Source organism: Pogona vitticeps, chromosome 1, assembly GCF_051106095.1.
Source record: "Pogona vitticeps strain Pit_001003342236 chromosome 1, PviZW2.1, whole genome shotgun sequence".
NCBI classification, from domain to species: domain Eukaryota; kingdom Metazoa; phylum Chordata; class Lepidosauria; order Squamata; family Agamidae; genus Pogona; species Pogona vitticeps.
Genome location: NC_135783.1, coordinates 178,450,918 through 178,473,888, shown reverse-complemented (window position 1 = coordinate 178,473,888; position 22,971 = coordinate 178,450,918). Strand labels below are relative to the sequence as shown.

At 40.9% G+C, this 22,971-nt stretch overlaps 1 protein-coding gene across 4 annotated transcripts in view; it reads right to left on the bottom strand.

Annotated features, from left to right (window-relative positions):
* The window catches only part of C1H2orf80 (chromosome 1 C2orf80 homolog), a 39,437-nt gene that overhangs the window by 10,844 nt on the left and 5,622 nt on the right, over nt 1-22,971 (bottom strand). Inside the window, exons 2-9 of one of the 4 annotated variants that reach the window (XR_013537268.1) lie at nt 20,606-20,703; nt 19,765-19,846; nt 18,755-18,892; nt 17,428-17,510; nt 16,717-16,804; nt 14,376-14,453; nt 7,476-7,563; nt 2,844-3,120 (exon numbers count right to left, since the gene is read on the bottom strand). Coding sequence is in view for 2 of the 4 variants with exons in the window: in XM_078377328.1 (XP_078233454.1) it covers nt 3,047-3,120; nt 7,476-7,563; nt 14,376-14,453; nt 16,717-16,804; nt 17,428-17,510; nt 18,755-18,892; nt 19,765-19,846; nt 20,606-20,658 (684 nt within the window). In the remaining 2 variants the exon portion in view is untranslated. Of the gene's footprint in view, nt 1-2,508; nt 3,121-7,475; nt 7,564-14,375; nt 14,454-16,716; nt 16,805-17,427; nt 17,511-18,754; nt 18,893-19,764; nt 19,847-20,605; nt 20,704-22,971 lie in introns of those variants that run through there. The other 3 variants (XM_078377328.1, XR_013537273.1, XM_020780721.3) reach the window with 3 other exon arrangements.

The following is a 22,971-nucleotide window of genomic DNA, read 5'->3' as shown; positions in this document are numbered from 1 at the left end:
TTTATTTTTATTTTTTAAACAATCTGCAATAGTTCCAAGTGAAATGACCAAAGCTATCATGCTCCCCTTCTCTCAAAAGGCAAAATGTGAGCTATCTCAAAGACTGTGTCTTCCATTATGAGCCAGCTTGAGTGTTGAGGCCATCAGCAGAGACATTTTTCTTGGTACCACCACCTTTACAGATGCATTTGGTGGGGGCATGAGAGTGGGATTTCTTTCTTGCCACTCCCAGACTTTGGAACTCCCTCCCACAGGAGGCCAGACTGGCCCCATCTTTGCCGTCTTCCTGCAGGCAGGCAAAGATCTTTCTCTTCAGGCAGGCTTTTCCTCAGTGACTGGCTACATGAGTGTGACTTTTAAATTTATTGTCATGCATTACTCCTGTGATTGAGTCTTTAGTACTACTTGTATTTAACATCTCTCAGAATGGTATTTGTTCCTTTTTGATAGTTGTATACTTATTGTTTTCAGCTTTGTTATCTTTTAATGACAACATTGGGTCCTTTTTAAGGACAAAGGCAAATATTGTAAAATATTTTAAATAAAGGAATATATAAAAGGGCTACTAAGATGTTGAACTTCATGGTGGGAAAGGTCTATTTCCTTTACATTCAGCAGTTAAGCTTTCTTGTAGGCAAGCTACAAATCACAGGCCTTGTGATAGGTTTTGTGGGATATTGAACGAGGTACAATTGACAGCTACCATCACTTCCTGGCTTCCTTTCTCCAGATTCCTTGCCACTCTTACATGATACCAGAAGTATGGCTGATCAAACCACAACATGCTTTTTTTTCAGTTGCCTCCTTGCTGGTGTAGCAGAGGACATGAGCCTGAGGGTCGTTCATGTAGCAGTAGACCAGGGGTAGGTGGCCTGCAAGTATTGGCCTAATTTGAAAAGCCTTCTACAAGTGATAATGCTCTATCGTGCTCAGCTAGCCACTCCAGGCAGGGAGAGGGAAGACGAGTCTCCCTGCACAGCTGCTGAGTGGCCAGTCGAGCGGGAAGAGAGTGGCGCTCGGAGAGTGACTGGAAGGATGAGTGAGGCTGCTGCTGCCAGTGCACATGTGAATGGACAGTCTCTTGTTAAGTTCAGCTGCGCGGGGATATTTGTATTCACATATAAATATGAGTAACCCCCTCTCTAGTCATGACCCCCAAGGGGTCGCAAAGTGTTTTCTGGGAGGTCATCGCAATTATTTTTAGTTGCAATTATTTTTATATTTATTATATTAAATAGGTGTACGCAATGCTGTTTTATTTTAATCCTGTTGGCCCACAGATAAATGTAATCTGAGCCAGACAACCTAGAGTTCTCTGTTATTGCTGTCACCCTTTGGGCAGATTTTCTTTTAATGCACACACATCACTCCTTCCTCTTCTGAAAGAGCTGATCTCACTCATTTCTCTCTGCTCCCCCACTTCCACCTTTGGAGGGCTTTGGACCCGACCATTAGACCGGCTTAAAGAAGCCTGAATGAGGCAAGCATGCAGTGAACACGGGACGCTGACACCCAAGGTGGTGGCAGTAGGACTGAAAAGTTCTTGCTGCTATAGTAGAGACCCCTTTTGCTTCACCTGAGTCTTCTGCTCTTCCGAGTGTGGCAACAGTGGCACAGCAAAGGAAGAGGGGACCTGGGCAGGGAGATGCTTCTGGGCTCTGCCTGAGTAATGGAGAAGGGCAAGTGGGGTAAAAAGGCCAGGGAGGTGTAGGGGGACATGGGAGGCCATGGGGGGAGGTATTTATTTGGGCTTGAAGGGGAGGGGCTCTTCACTCAGATGTTTTTTTCGTGTGGAGGGGGAGAAACATGAAGACAGAGTCTGTGACATTTTATTATGTATGTAGGCTGCCCCGAGTAGATTTGTCTAGGGGGGCGGGGTAAAAATCTAATAAAAGTAAAGAGTCATTTCTACACCCAAAAAGTAAATTACTGTAAACTTAAAGTGTACTGACATTATTTTCCTTCTAAAATTTTATCCGGTAGAGGCAGATATACAGCCCAGCCATAAATGTGTATTACATTAATATTAATTAATTAAGCTAGAATTATATTCTGAACAAATATATTTTAATGTATTTTCTTTATGCTATTAAAATTCCTTTTTATGCAAGTGTGGCAGTGGGGTCACAGGTTACTTGGCAATTGTAAAAGATGGCGGATATTTGGAGAAAGGTTGGGAAACAATGGTCTCTACAGCAATGGAGAAAAACAATTGACTTTACATCACCGATGGTGAAACCTGATACTACCGTCACACTTCAGACTGATGATTCTTTGTTTGCAACCTCCATTTTAGAACTTTACTTTAATTACAGATCGCAAATTATCAACACCTAACCAGGATGATGTTTCTTCTTTTCCACCTAACCTGAACTCCCACCTCTGCAATGCCTAATCTAATAAAACAGTTTTGCAGGACTTGAAAGCTCTCCTGTTGTCAAGTTTAGTGGTGCTATTAAAGTATTATCCAACCTTGTGGAAGGAAAGAAAAGACACCTACAATCAAAGTAGTGATATCGACTAAATTCTTGTTTTTATTTACTGCCCTCCATGGTAAAATCCCAGGAGTCTGAGTGTGATGAGCGATGGTGTGACGAATAATGGAGTCTACCTGGAACAGCTCCATTAGTTCACCAAGAAAAAGCACTAGAAATCTGAGTGCACAAAATAGCAGAAGTGGTAGCTGAACATCCAGAGGAGTTCCTGAAGCAGAAAAAAACCCCGATAAAAACCCCCACTGTCAGTTCCTTTACATAAGTAAAGCCTGCCTGCCTGCCTGTACTCTTTCAGCATCTCAAATTTAATCAACAATTGTTGACACCGATTTTCATTTCCAATCACACCTTAAGGTTGCAGTCCTGTGTACGGTGCCTTGGTATTATGCCCCATGATAAAACCGCCACAGGGTCAGGCAGCATGAGGTCCATGTTCCCTCTGGACTGGCCTTTCCAATGAAGATTTAGAAGTGAAGTCTACTCTTCTTTGGATTAAAAAAAATGATTACTTCAGTGTGTCACTTTCTTGAAAATAAAGGTTCGGTTTGATTCTACTTGGTGTCCATTCCTTTTTTTGAAGTTCTGGTGGCATTTCGGCTTGCAGTTGCCCTGTGGAACTTGATGCCTTAGGAAAAAAAAAAAGAACAAAGGATGTCATTTTCACCCTTCTCTTACTCTGCAGTTTGTCCAGAACTTCTCTAATGTTCCATCAAAATCAGTTCCTGCCAAAGTTCAATGTAATCTCTGTGAACTCCAATTCCTGACAAAGTTCCTTCCCCTTGAGGTTGTGGCACCTTTAAGGATCAATACATTTAATCGGGTATACGTTTTTATGGACTGTAATGTGCCTCATCAAATGCATAATCTGCCCCCTTTGATCATCTCTATGAATTCCAAGCTGGTTGACACTAAGAACAACTTGCATCCAGCGATCCACCGTGATTGGCTAATTTTGACAGGCAAGCATGATTTGAGCTTGACATAATTCTGCTTCTCTCTGTCAAGAGTGGAGAGCCTTTGTCCTCCTTCCCAGCACTATGATGAAAAGGTGTTGAGGACCCAAACCTTTTGTGCCAAGCTTCAGAGAGACTCAGAAAGTAGTCTCACTGTTTTCAAGGACAGCCCCTGACCTCTTTTGGATTCAGAAGTGTCCAAAATCTCCTTGATGCTGCATGTGGCAGGTATGTTAGGTATATGCTTTTTCAATACACCACACAGAATCAAGAAATAGAAGTATCTCCCCAAATCAGCAAGAAAGGTAGATCAAACACATGCAATACAAAACAGAAATAGGTCAAATCACGTCACAAAAAATGTATTAAAATTTAACATTCATTGTATTATAGTACATTTTCCCAACAGCTGCCAAAAATGTTCTACATTCTGTTGTTACTTATTGGTTTTAAGCTTCATGAAGAAAATATACATGCAAATCAGATGAGTGACCTTGGACAGAAACCCATAAGGGGAGGGGGGATTAACTCTTTCCGTAAATTTCTCTAAAAGGAACACAATAACGCATTGTTTTTGTACCATCGACTCATGGGCATATCTGATTTGTCAACAGAGCCCTCTGTGCACTTGAAAAATCCCTTCTATATTTAGAAATTGTTGGCCAGCCTCCTGTTGCAGAGCATGATGACTAGAGGATTGCTAGGAATTAAATCATTCTTTTTTCAATTTTGGGGTCCATGTGACTCATTTGCAATGGGATGAGATCACACAAATCCTGAATTTAGAGCTCTTTGACTAACAGCAATCTGCAACATCCAGTCATTCTTGCTGCTTCAGTGGAGCTCCACAAGAAGATAACTGGCTGCTAGATCTTGCAAGTAATGTGCCATTGCATTTGGGGAGCCAGGCAGAAAACAATCATCTCAGTGGCATTAACCCCCAAGGGCAAACAAATTGTCCTGTGCAGATGCTATCTTAGCAAATCTCTCTGAGACCAAAAATGAACAACTGTTGTGCTTCTTTTGAGCAAAGCTTAGTCTTAATCTTAATGGCTTTCTCCCAGTTGCTCACATGGTGAATCAAATAAAATAAAAGGAATCAAATCAGAAAGCAGTAGACTCAACTGCAAACAGTAATTAAATGTCCTAAGGCAAGCCTACATAGAAATGGGGGTTGGGAGGATCACCTTTCAGTCTCAAAGGCACATTTGGAACATAACCTGGAACAGAAAATATTTGCTTAAGGAATTTTGACTGCACAATCTCGAATGGTGTTTAATTGGCATTAGCCCACACTTGCATCTTATAGAGCAATATACTTGTATACTTCTAATACAGAAGATATGAGACAATGCCTCTCGCGATCACCCTGCTTTGGCTCATGTGTGAGGTTATTTGCATGCACCAATGGGAGCTGTTGGGAGGCGGAGCCAGAGAAACTAGAAGGGAGGGGTGAGGCAGATAAGAACAGTTGGTCAGTTAGAGTTAGATAGTGAGAGAGTCTGAAGTGAGAAGTCAGTTAGAGAGTGAGGAGTTAAGGGAGGCAGTTGAGAGTGTGGAACTTAGAGAGAGTTAAATGTGGAATAAGTTAGTATGAATCTACTGAATAATTTAAAGTCTTTTAGGAACCTATTTATGTGAACTGTATCTAATAAACCTGTTTTGTTAAAATTTACATGCAGTATGGACCTCAGTCTTTCTAAGTAAACATTGTTGACATGAGATCAACTGGTGGCAGCATAAAAGGGAATGTGGCGCGGGCTTTAGGTCAGTGAAATAATCTGGGGGCACAAAAGCGCCATGTCACAATGACCATCTGTGCAGAAGGAACACAGCAGCTGAAATCATGCTGGTTAGTGCAGTAAATTGTACCAAAGTAGATGCATTAAATCAGTGGGGATTTGGTGAATCAACTCCTTCATACATGCCATTATTCTAATGAGCCTACTTTAGCTGCAACTAACTTTACCGTAGTAAGTTGTAACCATAGTACGTCCATTGAATCAATGGAAATTGCAGAAGAGTTGAGTTAGTGCATCCCCACTGATTAAATTATTGTCGTTAAGTCGTGTCCGACTCTTCGTGACCCCATGGACCAGAGCACGCCAGGCCCTCCTATCTTCCACCGCCTCCCGGAGTTGTGTCAAATTCATGTTGGTCACTTCAATGACACTGTCCAACCATCTCATCCTCTGTCATCCCCTTCTCCTCTTGCCCTCACACTTTCCTAACATCAGGGTCTTTTCCAGGGAATTTTCTCTTTTCATGAGATGGCCAAAGTATTGGAGCCTCAGGTTCAGGATCAGTCCTTCCAGTGAGCACTCAGGGTCGATTTCCTTCAGAATGGACAGATTTGTTCTCCTTGCAGTCCAGGGGACTTTCAAGATCCTTCTCCAGCACCACAATTCAAAAGCATCAATTCTTTGGCGGTCACCCTTCTTTATGGTCCAGCTTTCACTTCCATACATTGCTATTGGAAAAACCATATGTTTGCCTAAGATGTTGTCTGCATTTGTCATCACTTTCCTCCCAAGAAGCAGGCATCTTTTAATTTCGTGTCTGCTGTCCCCATCTGCAGTGATCATGGAGCCCAAGAAATTAAAATCTGTTACTGCCTCTATATCTTCCCCTTCTATTTGCCAGGAGGTGATGGGACCAGTGGCCATGATCTTAGTTTTTTTGATGTTGAGCTTCAGACCATTTTTTTGCACACTCCTCTTTCACCCTCATTAAGATATTCTTTCAATACGTCTACTCTAATACAACTTATTACACTAACCAACAGGATTTCAGCCAGTTGGATTTTAATAATCCATAAAGCTTTTTCCACAACATTCCTATTGGGCCAGCCACATTCCTGACAACTGGAAAATCAGACACAAGTGGTTGAAGACAATTTATTTGATTGGCTGTTTATCCAAGGGCCATTTATGAAGTCTATGAAATTTAGAGGATGCTATGAGGCAAATGGAAGGAGCCTCTCCAAAGCAAGTGTGGACCATGAACACGCTTGGGCATCCCCTGGGCAATGACAGCACCCTGTCAGCTGATCCTTCCACTCTGGAAGCACCATCGGATTGCTTGTGTGACGCAAACAAAGAAGAAGGAGAACATCAGTACTTTTCTCTTTTTATAATTTCCGTAAGTCAGAAAATGCCCTAGGCAGTCTTCTCAGACCCATTTTAGTTTGGGATTGCAGTATAGCACCATCTAGAATAAAATGGAAATTGCTTTTGTGGTTGATTGGTGAACATGAAAAACTGGACATGTCAAATCCTCAGTGACATGACCAATACATAATTCAAACAAATCAGGTGCTAAAATTAAACCTTGCTTAACCCTTTTTGCAATTAGCCGGTAACGGTGAGATGTCCATCCATAGTTCTCTATATCACACTCTCAATCAGTGTTTCAAGGACATTTTTTAATTTTAAAAATTCATGTTCTATCGGTATAGTTGAGGAGAATAAGACTTTTCCCCAAAGTCTTATTTGAGGTATTGAATCAAGTGCTGCCCTCAGATCCACAAACGCTGCATACAAAATGTTGACTTTAGATATACAGTATATATAAATTTAGTGAGTTAGGCCAAAATTAAGTCTTCCCTGCCTAATTCCTGCCTGTTTGGCTACCGTGCCACTTTCGTGCTGTATCCAGTCAATCCGGGTTTTTTGTAAAGATGTTCTGCATAAACCTGGTTTGCATAGCGCTTGCTTATTGCACGATGAGATGTATCTCCTACCTAAAACAAAAGCAGGCTACGTTCAGTGATCCCTCCCGCCTAAATCCAAGTGCTAGAGCCTACTAGAGCTAACCTACTGAATTAACAGGAATTTTGTATGTGAACATTCATGTCAGTTTCATTGATTCAATGGTTCTTAGTCTCTTTGAGATTGATACTTGGCCACTGCTAGGGATGGTAACGTCATGATAAAGGGATTTGCTTATTGGAAAAAATAAAGTAAGTAAAGGTGTGTTTTTTTTGCTTCCACTAACAATTACTTGGGAGGGAGTAGCACCCACTCACTCTGCTTCCGTGCATGTTCCGCAGCTTGGGGAGCTGTCAGCATGGCAAAAGGATGCAGTGAGAGATTACAAGGATGAATCCAGTGACCCTGAAAGAGAAATGAAATCACACATAAACTTGTACCTTCCTTTGCTTTAAATAACTTCACCAGATGATGGCTAGCCCTCTTTTGGTAGAAAATAAACACTGGCACAGAGCATGTAATGTGCACTGGTACAAGACTCCACACCATGTCATTAAGATGCATGGGATTATTGGAATAATTGTTAGCAGCATTTTAGGTATCTGACTGCAGAGCCAGAGGTTGGAAGTTTGATCCCCTGCCACCCCCATGCCTCCTGGGAGTATAGCCAGCCTGTGAAGCACTGAGTAAGCAGCACAGCCCCAGGGCACCCCCCAGAAGAAGGGAATAGTAAACCACTGCTGAGTGTTCTCCACCTGGACAATCCTGAAAAGGGTTGCCGTAAATCAGAATAGACCTGACATGATTAAATGTTTAAGTTTAGTGCAGATATATTTGCACACACTAGGTGGCAATCTAAGAGTGATTTCAGGCAGGCATTTTGTAGAAGTATGAACCAATGCTTTCCCCATGTTAGCTACAAGTAACATTGAGGTTGACTTTCCATGCAGATTTTAAAATGTGATTAAATGGCACCCACCAGAAAGAATAGCATGGGCAAGTAAGCAGCAATAACTTCACCTGCCCAAGGCATCACCGAACATGAACTTTCCTTTACAAACCCTAAGAATCTTTGCCATTATCTGAAGGAAAACAAAACAAAACGAAGAGAGAGACTCTATCCTAGAATAAGAATTGTGTGGAGAAGAATGAAAGATTTTACAATCCTTACACATCCCACAATTGATGCATTTATAAAGATTTTAGAAATCCCGGAGGTAATCACTTAGCTTTATCATCATTACTCAATTTGTTTTACAGTTAATAATCCCATTGAAATTTCTACCTATAACCAATATATCCTTCTGCAAACTTTTGTGTTTGATATGGGGTGTAAAGGCAAATAAACATGCACATGCCATTAAATATTAATTATTTTAACATTAGATACAGTATCTTTCATCCTGGTCTTCTACAACAAACAGCACATCTGTATAGGTTCTACCTAATTTTATTTATGCTAAAATGTTTTCATAACCTTTTAGATGTAGTACTGAGGCCAAAAGCTTGTTTTTTAATCCCTGCATGTGTATGGTACATTTCATGTCTGATACCCCTTTCCCCTCCATTTGTGTACAAGACTATCAATAACCCTCTTGCACAAGCAGAAAGCTCTGATGTCTTGAATGGGATGATTTTTGGCTCACACAACTGCAAGCCAACATATCCAACAATATTCTGTCTCCTGTTTTTTGGGATAGCTCGCTTTTGAATGGATCCTTAAGACCAGATAGATTCACAAAATATGCTCTCTTGGTGGAAGTGAAAATTGGTAGAATTGGGTTATTACTGTGGATCAATGCAGCTGCCTGCATTGACAGACCTGGGGAGTGTGGTTGTGGGAACTCGTGTGATGTGCACCTGCATCTCAGATTTTAACAAAACATGCCACTGCCTGTACAGTGTAGTGTACAGGGTAAGTGGGCCTAGCTGTCCAAGTGACTCTGTTGTGGATAACTAAGGAATTATCTAGATCAGAGATAGTCAAAATGAAGCCCTTTAAATATTTTTGGATTGCAACTCCCACCAGCCCAGCTAGCATAGGCAATAGTGAGGAATGCTGGGAGTTGTACTCTGTCAACATCTGGAAGGCTATACTTTGCCCAATCCTGATCTACATCAAGGTGGCTTGGGAGGGTACTTCATTCTAGATTGTGGGTGGCAGCGTCTCTGTTTGGACCATGGGCAATCTCTGATGTACCTCTTCCACATGGGGGTGGGGGTGGAATTGAGCACCATGAGCAAAGTGGCTGCTAAGTGTCATTAAGTGAGCCTTGTGGAAGAGGGGTTAAACTGCAGTACTGCAGTGAAGACTCTGCTCATAACCTGAATTTGATCCTGGTCTCAGATAGATGGCTTGAGGTTAACTTAACCTTCCATCCTTCTGAAGTCAGTAAACTGAGTGCCCAGCTCACTGGTGTATGTGGAGGCAATGTGTAGCCTGCATAATTTAAATTCTAAACTACCCAGAGAGTACTTCACGCACTATGATGCAGTATATAAGCAGCACACTTTACTTTGCTTTAATAAAAATGTTTAAGAGGAGGCTGGGGTGAGTGTATGAATGCAGCCTGGCTCAAGTGGATTCACAAAGGCAGGAAAGATGTTTCATGTTCTTTAAAAATTCTTAAGTGCCAAAGGGCAAATGGTGCCTTCTCCATAATACATTAACTGAGATAATGTTCTCTTCTCTATATCATGAGTATCAGCTGCTATCACCATTATGAGAAGTAGATTGTTGTCTTTTTTGTTGTTGCATTTCCTTGTTCTGCAAGTTAGCCTGGGGCATTAACTTATTCAGGAGAGAGAAAAATAACAAAGCATTCCCCTCAGGACTCCCAGAAAGTCAATTACACAAACATAAGAGGCTTTATCTCTTTCATGGATTGCTGCCTTGTCGTGGCGAAGGGGCTTGAGTAACTCAGAGAAGCTATGGGCTATGCCGTGCAGGGACACCCAAGACGGACAGGACATAGTGGAGAGTTCCGACTAAACGCAATCCACCTGGAGTAGGAAATGGCAAGCCACTCCAGTATCTTTGCCAAGAACGCCCCATGATCAGAAACAAAAGGCTAAAAGATATGACGCTGGAAGATGGGCCCCTCAGGTCGGAAGGCGTCCAACATGCTACTGAGGAAGAGTGGAGGACAAGTACAAGTAGCTCCAGAGCTAATGAAGTGGTTGGGCCAAAGCCGAAAGGACGCTCAGCTGTGGACGTGCCTGGAAGTGAAAGGAAAATCCAATGCTGCAAAGAAAAATACTGCATAGGAACCTGGAATGTAAGATCTATGAACGTTGGGAAGCTGGAGGTGGTCAAACAGGAGATGGCAAGAATAAACATCGACATCCTGGGCATCAGTGAACTAAAATGGACAGGAATGGGCGAATTCAGCTCAGATGATTATCATATCTACTATTGTGGGCAAGAATCCCGTAGAAGGAATGGAGTAGCCCTCATAGTCAACAAAAGAGTGGGAAAAGCTGTAATGGGATACAATCTCAAAAATGATAGAATGATGTCAATACGAATCCAAGGCAGACCATTCAACATCACAATAATCCAAGTTTATGCACCAACCAGCATTGCTGAGGAGACTGAAATTGAACAATTCTATGAAGATTTACAACACCTTCTAGAACTGACACCAAAGAAAGATGTTCTTCTCATTCTAGGGGACTGGAATGCTAAAGTAGGGAGCCAAGAGATAAAAGGAACAACAGGGAAGTTTGGCCTTGGAGCTCAGAACGAAGCAGGACAAAGGCTAATAGAGTTTTGTCAAGAGAACAAGCTGGTCATCACAAACACTCTTTTCCAACAACACAAGAGGCGACTCTATACATGGAAATCACCAGATGGGCAATATCGAAATCAGATTGATTATATTCTCTGCAGCCAAAGATGGAGAAGCTCTATACAGTCAGCAAAAACAAGACCTGGAGCTGACTGCGGTTCTGATCATCAGCTTCTCATAGCAAAATTCAAGCTTAGACTGAAGAGATTAGGAAAAACCACTGGGCCACTCAGGTATCATCTAAACCAAATCCCTTATGAATACACAATGGAAGTAAAGAACAGATTTAAGGAACTAGATTTGGTGGACAGAGTGCCTGAAGAACTTTGGATAGAGGCTCGTAACATTGTCCAGGAGGCAGCAACGAAAACCATCCCAAAGAAAAGGAAATGCAAGAAAGCAAAGTGGCTGTCCAACGAGGCCTTAGAAATAGCAGAGAGGAGAAGGGAAGCAAAATGCAAGGGAGATAGGGAAAGCTACAGAAACTTGAATGCAGACTTCCAAAGAATAGCAAGGAGAGACAAGAGGGCCTTCTTAAATGAACAATGCAAAGAAATAGAGGAAGATAACAGAAAAGGAAAGACCAGAGATCTGTTCAGGAAAATTGGACATATTAGAGGAACATTTTGCGCAAAGATGAACATGATAAAAGACAAAAATGGAAGGGACCTAACAGAAGCAGAAGACGTCAAGAAGAGGTGGCAAGAATACACAGAGGAATTATATCAGAAAGATTTGGATATCCCGGACAACCCAGACAATGTAGTTGCTGACCTTGAGCCAGACATCCTGGAGAGCGAAGTCAAGTGGGCCTTAGAAAGCCTGGCTAACAACAAGGCCAGTGGAGGTGATGGCATTCCAGTTGAACTATTTAAAATCTTGAAAGATGATGCTGTTAAGGTGCTACATTCAATATGCCAGCAAGTTTGGAAAACTCAACAGTGGCCAGAGGATTGGAAAAGATCAGTCTACATCCCAATCCCAAAGAAAGGCAGTGCCAAAGAATGCTCCAACTACCGTACAATTGCACTCATTTCGCACGCTAGCAAGGTTATGCTCAAAATCCTACAAGGTAGGCTTCAGCAGTATGTGGACCGAGAACTCCCAGAAGTACAAGCTGGATTCCGAAGAGGCAGAGGAACTCGAGACCAAATTGCTAACTTGCGCTGGATTATGGAGAAAGCCAGAGAGTTCCAGAAAAATATCTACTTCTGCTTCATTGACTATGCGAAAGCCTTTGACTGTGTGGACCACAGCAAACTATGGCAAGTTCTTAAAGAAATGGGAGTGCCTGACCACTTTATCTGTCTCCTGAGAAACCTATATGTGGGACAGGAAGCAACAGTTAGAACTGGTCATGGAACAACTGAGTGGTTCAAAATTGGGAAAGGAGTACGGCAAGGCTGTATATTGTCCCCCAGCTTATTTAACTTATATGCAGAATACATCATGCGGAAGGCTGGACTGGAAGAAACCCAAGCCGGAATTAAGATTGCCGGAAGAAATATCAACAACCTCCGATATGCAGATGATACCACTCTGATGGCAGAAAGTGAGGAGGAATTAAAGAACCTTGTAATGAGGGTGAAAGAGGAGAGTGCAAAAAACGGTCTAAAACTCAACATCAAAAAAACTAAGATCATGGCCACTGGTCCCATCACCTCCTGGGAAATTGAAGGGGAAGATATGGAGGCAGTGTCAAATTTTATCTTCCTGGGCTCCATGATCACTGCAGATGGAGACAGCAGCCCTGAAATTAAAAGGCGCCTTCTTCTTGGGAGGAAAGCGATGACAAATCTTGACAGCATCTTGAAAAGCAGAGACATCACCTTGCCAACAAAAGTCCGAATAGTCAAAGCTATGGTTTTTCCTGTCGTGATGTATGGAAGTGAGAGCTGGACCATAAAGAAAGCAGACCGCCGAAGAATTGATGCCTTTGAATTGTGGTGCTGGAGGAGACTCTTGAGAATCCCCTGGACTGCAAGGAGAACAAACCTATCAGTTCTAAAGGAAATCAACCCTGAATGCTCACTTGAAGGACAGATCCTGAAGCTGAGGCTCCAGTACTTTGGCCATCTCATGAGAAGAAAAGAGTCCTTGGAAAAAACCTTGATGTTAGGAAGGTGTGATGGCAAGAGGAGAAGGGGACGACCGAGGATGAGATGGCTGGACAGTGTCTGCGAAGCAACCAACATGAACCTGACACAACTCCGGGAGGCAGTAGAAGACAGGAGGGCCTGGCGTGCTCTGGTCCATGGGGTCACGAAGAGTCGGACACGACTAAACGACTAAACACACAAGAGGCTTTATATGTACAAATGTTTATATTACAAGGCACTTTGCTGGTTTCTTCATGCCCACTATAAATTATAATAATTGTGTGCTGTTAAGTTGACTCTGATTTATGGTGATTCTTCTGTACTGAAAGATAAACAACACTATTTGTATCAAAGTATTATAAAAACTACAGTAAAGCCAATCCTCTTGAACACTTAATGAGAAACAATAGCAAGTCACTTTCAAGGTGACAGGCAATTTAATTATCAATTTAAATATGAGTATTAAGATTTCTCAAACACATAGAAAAATTTCAGCATCATTTCCATGTAAGACCTTATTTACTATGTCATCATTTGTATCTATAGTGTTGAAGCAGGCCTTGAAAAAGTTACACTTACAATCAGATGCCAAAATTATGTTAGAAGTCATGGGTACGTGTGTGTTTAGGTATCCAGTGTGGTGTAAAGGACAGAGTGATGGACTAGGACTTGGAAGACCTGGGTTCAAATTTCCATTTAACCATAGAAATTCACTAAGGGGATCGCATTGGAAAACTACTTCTTAAATATCTCACTTATCTTGAAAGCCCTGTTTTGGTGGCTGTAACTTAGTTCTGACTTGATGACACATAATAACACAGGTTATGTGTCATCAAGTTATGATTCAACAGTATATGATTAATGATATCCCTGACAGAAGCACAGGAAGTTGCCTTTCTATTCACCTCTGCCTCCAAAGTACTTCTTCATCAGACCAAGAAAATGTATTCTAACTGGTTCTCGGGCAGACATCTTTCCTGTTATCCGCAACTTTTTATTTTCTAGCTCAAGATTCCTGTGCTTGAAGTTGAACTTGAGTTGGAAATTGGCAGATGTCACATAGAACTACACCCAAAAAATGACAAACGTGTTTTTTTTAAAATTAAAACTCCCATCCCATTTCAGTCAGCCTGGTGACTGTCATGTTGGGTGGGATCTCCTGTCAGTTGTTAAAAAAAAACCCCAACTGAGATTTAAGTGTGATTAACTCAATAACATAAGCAGGAGAGTGGATCAAACTTTGTATTAATTAATACCAGGTCACTAGAAGTACTGTACATCAAAAACTTGATAATGTTGATAAGTTACTAAAAACTATGTAACTTACCTTTGCAGAATTACGCCAGTGTGCTGCAGAAGGTCCAGTGTTATAAATCCCAATGATATCTTCAACTGGAATGGTATTCTGCAGAAATACTTGGTTAGCTTTGATTTTTGAATATCTTTCATCTTTTCCCATGTATATTTCCACATCAATGCCTCTTAACTGGCACTCATAGGGGCCCTCTTGTCTGGAGGAACCACACCACAGGCACATGTATATATGATGATTGCTTCCCTGTCCCCCTGCTCACCTTTTTAGAGTTTCAGTGTCTGTCAATTTCTCCACATCCTGCTGGAATTCTTCCTAGATGTCAACCTCTCATCCACTCGCTGTGCAACTAGATCAGTGGTTCTTAACCTTTGTTACTCGGATGCTTTTGAACTGCAACTCCCAGAAACCCCAGTCAGGACAGCTGGTGGTGAAGGCTTCTGGGAGTTGCAGTCCAAAACTCCTGAGTAACCTAAGGTTAAGAACCAGTGAACTAGATAACTAAACCAGGCTCAACATAAGCTTTAAACAACCACTCTTCATTTTAGAGCACACCCACTCCACTTTCTATTCCCTTTATGATACTGTACTTGTTTTTAGGAGCGTTCCTACACCCCATTATGTACAGAATCCACCAGTGCTTCCCTTTTTTAATCCCGCTAATTTTAAACTGTGCAATTTAAGTAGATGCTTAACTTCCATACTGAACTATGAGAGGTTTAAAATAATTAAATGGTGCTTCATGAGTTACATCTACTTTCCTGACTGAAAAAAAATCTCACAGCATTTCTCCATGCTTCCTACACAACTGTGGCTTATTATTAGATCTGAGTGTCTATGAAGAATGGAAGAAACCACTTTACTTTAACAGCATAGGACTCTCGTACAGCCTTAGTTTCCTTATTAATGAAGTTTATCAAAGATTAAAGAAGAGAAAAATCTGTAAAGGCAGGAAGTACAGTGGTGCCCCGCATAGCGACGTTAATCCATTCCGGATTAATCGTCGCTATCCGGAATCATTGCTAAACAGAACTAAAAACCCCTATGGGGCCCAAACTCACTGTTCAGCGAAGATCCTCCATAGCGCCGCCATTTTTGCCACCTCAGTAAGCGAGGGCAGCGCGCAAAAATGCTTGCGGTGGCCATTTTGGAACTGCTGATCAGCTGTTCTGAAAACATCGCAATGCGAAGATCGGTAAGCGAAACACTTACCGATCATCGCAATGCGATGTTTGCCAATTCAGAACATCGCAATGCGATCGCATTAGCGATCCCAAAAAATAGATCGCTATGCGGATTTTCGTTAAACGGTGCGCTCATTATGCGAGGCACCGTTGTATGCACAAGAAAATAAAGCAGCTCATCCATCTAGTGAAACATATTGGCCTACTATGTGAAGATTCTAAACGTATTGAAACATTTTGGCCTAAACCCAATTCTTAGATGCTATTAGAGTAGACTTAATGAATCAATGGAACTCAAGTTTTAATTTAGCATGTTCCCACTGATTCCAGTGTGCCTATTGTAGCTGGGACTCACAGCTGGAGCCAGGTGATACATAACACTCTAAATTAGCAAGTAAAATTATATACAGATCCAAAGTCCATTTTGTATTCTATGGAGCCCAGCCTCTTCGGATGATTGGAGTCTGAGAAAAACATATGGGTGAAATGACTCCCCTAAGCATCTGCGGTCTCATTCCCCCCCTCCTTACTATTTTAATTATTTACTTAATTGTATGTTTTAATCTGTTCTTTTCTTTATGCCAATAAAGGTTGTTGTTGTTGTTGTTGTTGTTGTTGAAATGCACCATATTTTACGTCATCTAATCAGGAGGATCATGTGTACTAGTTTAGGGGCTATGTTGCCTGAAGAAGTATTAAGTGCATGTTGATTTTTTTAAAAAAAGTCTAAGTAAAGAGGCAATCAGTGCCATCAATCATCTCAAGAAGATGTGAAGCAGTAAGGAAGAGGCTTATCACTTCTTCTTTAACACTAGAACAAGGCACAGTGATGATACACAACCATTTCATTGCATGTAGACTGAAATCCTGTTGGTCAGCATAGGAAGTCTTAACCAGAGTAGGCTCAACTCAATCAGTGGGGATTTGGTGCATCAACTCCTCCGTACATTCCATTTATTCGCATGGGTCTATTCTACTTGTGATTTACTTGCAACTTGAGGAGGCCTGTTTGAACCAATTGAATTTATGGAGGAGTTAACTCAACAGGATTTCAGCTAGTACCCAGTTATTTTAGCCAAGAGTCTGCCATCTTTGGAATGACAAGGCATGTGGACAGAGATCTATGTAAAACAAAGTATCATATGCTGCAGTATTTAAATGAAATAAAGTACCATTAGCATTCCCGCATACGATGATAAAATCATAGCTTCCCTCTCCATTCGGTTGGGATATGTGCATAGGTGATATAATGGTAGCTTTCTATACAGATTAAATCAGAAAAAAGAGAGGGCAGTTAGTTAAACTGAATTAAAAACTATAAGAAATCTGTGTTGTGCTCTTCTTCACACATATGTGATCAAATTAAGAATTACAGAACCCAAGCTCAATACGACATTGAAGCCATGTTTTTATCAAAAGCAGTTAAAAGATAGAAAAGCCATTTATGTTTCAGAAATGACATTGTTTTTTGAAACAAAGCAGCTATAACTTTTATTTGCAAAGCTACATGGGTCTGAAGTAAAGATTGCTCACTGTGTTCAATAGATCTGAGTAACTGTGGACAATTTCTTTTTTTCTTTTTTTTAAAAAAACTCTTTCCTTTCACATCTCAAAATGTCATAAAGGATACCTAGCAGCACGATGTGAGCTTATGGCTCACATTCCTGTTGATTTATACCTCTTCAGCTCAACTGTGAGGAGTTTTGTATCAGAAGGACAATGCAAGAATGAACAAGACTCTTATCCTGACAGATTTGTACAAATATATATGGATCTATGCAATGTAAACATAAATGGATCAATAGAGTTTTACCAGGTAGCAGACAGCCAGGTGTGCTATATAACAAACATTTTAAATTGACCTTTGTTTTCTTCGGACTTACACTTTTTCTTTTTCCCAAGGTATCTGGGCTTTAGAATCGCTGAGCCAAGGTGAAGCAAGATTTATGGCCAAGTCATAGTGAGCCTGAAGGAGGGGGGAGCAAAATAAAGAACAGTGTAATGTCAAACATCAGTTCTTTGAATCACTACTCAGACATGTGCTTTTGGCACAAAGGTTTGTGTTTTGCGTTTGAGCTACCTTTAGCCTTCAGAAAGAGTTTTGGGCAGGCAGCCCTTTGTCACCCTGATTCAGTGCATTTGTGCAAGACTTAAAGAAACAGGAACAAAGTAACTTTCCAGAAAAAAAGGGGGCATGCTTCCTTCTCAATCTATAGACTGCATGACCAAGACAAGGAAATCCCGAGGGAATGGAGATCTACTTTTTCTCCATAACCTTACCAGATCACCCTGGCCATGGCGAAAGGAGGGAGGTGGTTTATTTTCCACACTACAACAGTACAATGAATGTTACAGCCCAGTTTGGCCAATACATGTCACTCAAGATAGCCAAGGGAGCTGGAGCTCCATCAGAATCATTAAAAAAAAGACAAATCAAATTTCATGCAGAAACATTTGTTTCCCTTCCTGAAGCTAAATTATGCCAGGATGGATTTCTGTGTTCTGTGGATTTCCAATAGAGAAAGACAGAGGTGTTTTCCTTTTGAGGGGCTATTGAAACGTCACCTGCTCAGTAATAATTCTCAGGAAAATTAGATGCCTCATATGACTGCCTAGCAGATTAGCTTGATAGGAGTGGTCTTGCAATAAATTTATTTATTTATTTACATTTATTTAAATAGTCTCACTAAAGGAAGGCATTACAGTCTATATTGTTTCTTAGCATCAAGGTTGGTCAAGATAAAGCAGTGAGAGGAGTGGCCAGAGAATCAGAGCCAAAGGGCCAAGTCTGATGTCAGAAGAGGAAGAACACAAATGGCCAAAATAACACAAGTGAATCAGCTCACTTCTAGTAAAAAACAAAGTAGTCTAATTATCTTAACGTTTTAATTTGTTTTTAATTTTACCTATATTTCATGTACATCCATAATGTTAAACTGTGCAATGTCTGAGATGAATCAGGAAAGGAAGGTTCCATTCCCAGGTGCTTCCTGACAACCAGTGTTGTGCCATACCCCCGAGAGGACTCAGAGCTCTGGCCCTTCGCCTGCCGCCAGGGCATCTTCCCCTATCGGCTCTCTCAGAGCACGGTCTCCATCCTTTCCCCTCAGGTAGCTTCTGTCTTTTCAGACTGCACCCTCCTTCAACTCTCACACACACACACACTTCAGATGGTTATCTCTTTTGGTGGGAGGGGGAATCTTGCCCCACCTTGCTCTCCTTCCAAGGAAGCAGGAGCCAGATCACCCTCTCCTCTGCCTGGTTGCCTGCTTGATTAGGATGGCTTGGGGCGCTGCTTGTATTTCTGTGCCCTGTCTTTGTATGTGCATGCGTTGCAATGCTCCACTTCTGGGCCCAGGAGGAGGAAGAGGAGAAGAAGGAAGGGTAGAAGTAAGTACAGGACAGGGGTAGTAAAAACGCCATGGCAGCTGCTGCGGCCTCAGCATTTCAGAATCCCGGCAAGAAGAAAGTGGAAGAGGGATTGATCACTGGATGGCAGCTTCTCTCTGTCCTCCTCAAGGGTTCCTTCCTCCCACCCCTAGTAGCTGCTTCTAAAAGTCATGATTTGGTGAGAATATATATGTGTGCTCAGGGAAGAAGAATCCACACATGGAAAATGTGTAAGTATGGAGAGGCCTCATGGAGGGATCCTGCACTTCTGCATTTGTGACTTAATTTGTGATAATACTACTGCTGACAACTAGAGAATTGTTTTGACCTAGACCTATGGACATTTTTGTAATTGTTCTGATCATATGTACAGCCATGATATCTTTTTTCCTTATTATTCTTGTGAGCTTTTTTCCTGACTGATATTTCCCCAGAAGAAATGGTAATTTTGCATGCAAGAGTTAAACTGGACACCTCGGCTGGTAGCCCTCGTGTCCAGTGAATACATTTGCCACCCACAGGGAGCTGACAGAAAGAAGAGCCAAGTGACCTCTGTAAGCAAGGTAATTGTGTCCTTTACTCTATCCACATGATTCCTCAAACGTACGTGTGTGTGTGTGTGTGTGTGTGTGTGTGGGTCTAACTGGTACAAATGGTGGATATGGTTGCTACATGTTAACTGACACCTCCTATTGTCTCATCTCTTTTTAGTAGCCTGTGGTAACAGGAAACACGACTTAATTTTATCTCAAAGCAGGATATTTCAGTTTTTCTCTAACACTCAGGAAAGAAGAAAAGACTAGAGCAAGAAAAAGAAAATATCAGCTTACCAAGTCATCCAAAAAGCTAGTCTGCCTCTTTCCTTGTGGATCAAATGCGTTTTCCCGAAGTTTAATACCAACATAATCTCCCCTGTGATTAAAAAAAAAAGCATCTAAGTCATCCAGTCTGTTATTACATATATAGATATAATGCACAAGAAGACAAGGACCATGTTGGAACAGATGAAATGCCTGTCTAGACCTGCCTTCTGTTCCCCTAGGGGCCAAGGAAGTGTTTATAGGAAGCCCAAAGGCAGACAATGAGCTCATCTACTCATGAATAACAGCAACTGATACTGAGAGATATCACTCTCTCTGATACTGGAGACAATATGTTGCTATGATGACTTGAAGTCATTGACTGATGTCTACTGCTCAAGACTTCTAGAAAGCCTGAGATTCAACAAACACAGGCTGCAATATGTAAATACTAGATGTGAGTCTACCTCAAGAGAAGGAAATGTGTGGACCATCGGCCACTTGGGCTCACACACCCCAGCATATTTTTGTGTCCTTTAAACCCATGTCAGAGCTCCCTATTATTTAAAAATCCCCATTTCTGCTTCTGGAAGCCTCCAGAATGGTGGCTATTGCATTGGGGTGAGAGTCTTCTAAGGCCTCTCCATTCACTAAAGAAACAAACAAAAACACAACTAATTTGAAGTTCTAATCTGAACACTTCCTGTTTACTTGGTTTTTTTAATGGCTGAAAATGGCCCTTTCAGATCTGATGCAGCCGCCAGTGGGAGGTGGGGGCAACAGATCTGTCCTTCCCTCCAGTTCCCTCAGACTGCTCACACTGGTATTCAATGAAGCAAAGAATATGAAACAGGTTATAGCCAGTACTTACAAGAGTTTTTCAATTTCTTTTTTTAAGCGTTTTCTTTCTATGGATATCGGCATTCTTCAGGTTGCAAACAGGACCACAGAGTCCCAGTTAAATTAGAGCTATGTACAACAAATAAATAGATGACATTAAATATATGACCACAGAAAGAAAACAAACAAACAAACAAACAAATATTGCTGGCTGGATAGCTCAGTGACTGGGGAGTTTGATTCCCTAGTGAGAAGAGCCAGAATATGTAGCCTTGGGCAAGCTGCCGAGTCTCAGGGTGCCCCCAGAAGAAGGGGATGGTAAACTGCAACTGATGACTCTCTACCAAGAAAACCCTGCAAAGGGTCCCCTAAGTTGGAATCCGCTTGACAGCGTATAATTATTACTACTGAAGGAAAATTTGAAAGATGTAATAATACATTGGTTGTAAACACCTTGGCGTGTGCATTTATACCCTATTTCAGTTGCATTTTAGGTCAGCTCTTGCAATTAAACTGTTTTGGTCTTTCTTTCTTTTCTTCCTTTACCCTCTATTCTATGATTGCATTTTTTATTTTTTATTTTTTTTCTACAATAGTGTTTTTATCTGATACATTAAAACGTACAGAACCGAAAACTAAAACCAAACAAAAATAACACTAAATAACAGCAAAACTAGACATCCACACGACACATATATAGTAGATCAGAAATTTCACCATCATCTAGACCAGTGGTTCTTAACCTTTGTTACTCAGGTGTTTTTGAACTGCAACTCCCAGAAACCTCAGCCAGCAGAGCTGATGGTGAAGGCTTCTGGAAGTCCAAAAACATCTGAGTAACAAAGGTTAAGAACCAGTGGTCTAGACATCCAAATATCATCAAAGGATTCTAGTGAGCACTGATTTGCCATAAACTATTTCTTCCCCTAAGTTCCTGTCTTTTTCTCGGCCCAACTATATACCAGCTTCCAGCTTTCCTTTACAAAGTGTCTCAATTGATCCCATAGTGCCTCTGAAAGCATATTTAATTCTGCAATGTCCAGTAGCTTCTTTAACAGCTCATCCATTGTTGGTGTTTCTCCATTCTTCCATTTTTGGGCCCAGAGTAACCTAGCTGCAGTAAATATATACAGCAGACTATATTTTATTTTCTTATCAATAATTTCTGGCATTATATTCAATAACAACATATCAGGTTTAAAACTTAGTTTTTGGTGAACAATTTCTTGTGACATTTAACAAACCTGTAACCAAAATTTTGTTGCTTTTTCACACGACTGTCATACATGATAATAAGTTCCTGGATTATTATTTTTTTACATTTCCAATAAACATTACTGATCCCTCCTGACATATTTGCCAATTTTACCAGAGTAAAATGCCATCTGTGAAACATTTTAAGGATTAACTGGTTTAATCATGTTGTAGTTATCTTTCTACATTTTTGTCCAGTCATCAACATCAATATTATAGCCAAAGTTTTGTGCCCATTTTACCATTGTCTCCTTCACCCTTTCATCCTCTAGATCATACTAATAGGTATGTGTACTTTTTTGATTATTTTCTCTTTTGTATAAATCCATAATTCATCCATCTGAATTTTCCCCTCAAAAAAGCCCATATTTTTGTCCTTTTTATATCTTGATTCTAGTTTCAGCATTGACCATCAATCTGTCACTAGTTTCTTTAGATCTTATCTTTCATAGTTTGATCTTTAGTTAATAAATCTTTATATGTAAGCAACCCCCCCCCTTTTGATTCATTACTTCCAGTGTAAATGCCTCTATTGGTGCTACCCATATTGGAATTTTCTTATGAGTTTGCATTTGAAGTTTTTGCCATACTAGACATAACGCTTTCCTCACAATATGTTCTGAGAAATGTGCCTGTTCTTTGAACTTTCCATAGCGCACATACGTATGCCAGCCCATTTTAAAATCATGACCATCCAGTTTCAAAACTCTTTTGGTCTTTCTATTGGTTGACCTCTAATAAGAGAGGGTTTGATGTATTATTTGATGTAATAATGTCTTTTTTGTTATATTTACATGTTGTTTTATGTATTTGGAAGCCGCCTAGAGTGGTCAGATAGGCGGGATATAAACAAACAAACAAACAAATAAGGTTGGAGAATTGTGTTCCTATTGCTCCTACTGGATCTTGTAATTTTCAATATAATCCACAATGTGCTCGTTCTCAATAGGCTATGTGAATCTGCAGTTGGAGATACCATATTGCAGAAGTTCTACTTAGATGGTTGATTCCAGAAAGTTGTAATATGGGATAGTAACTCTACCCTTGATAGTTACTACGTGGGATAGTAAGTAGGGGCTTTCTTTTTAACCCTCATGCTCTTTCATACACATGAAATTATTGGATTTTGTAATCCAGAGATGT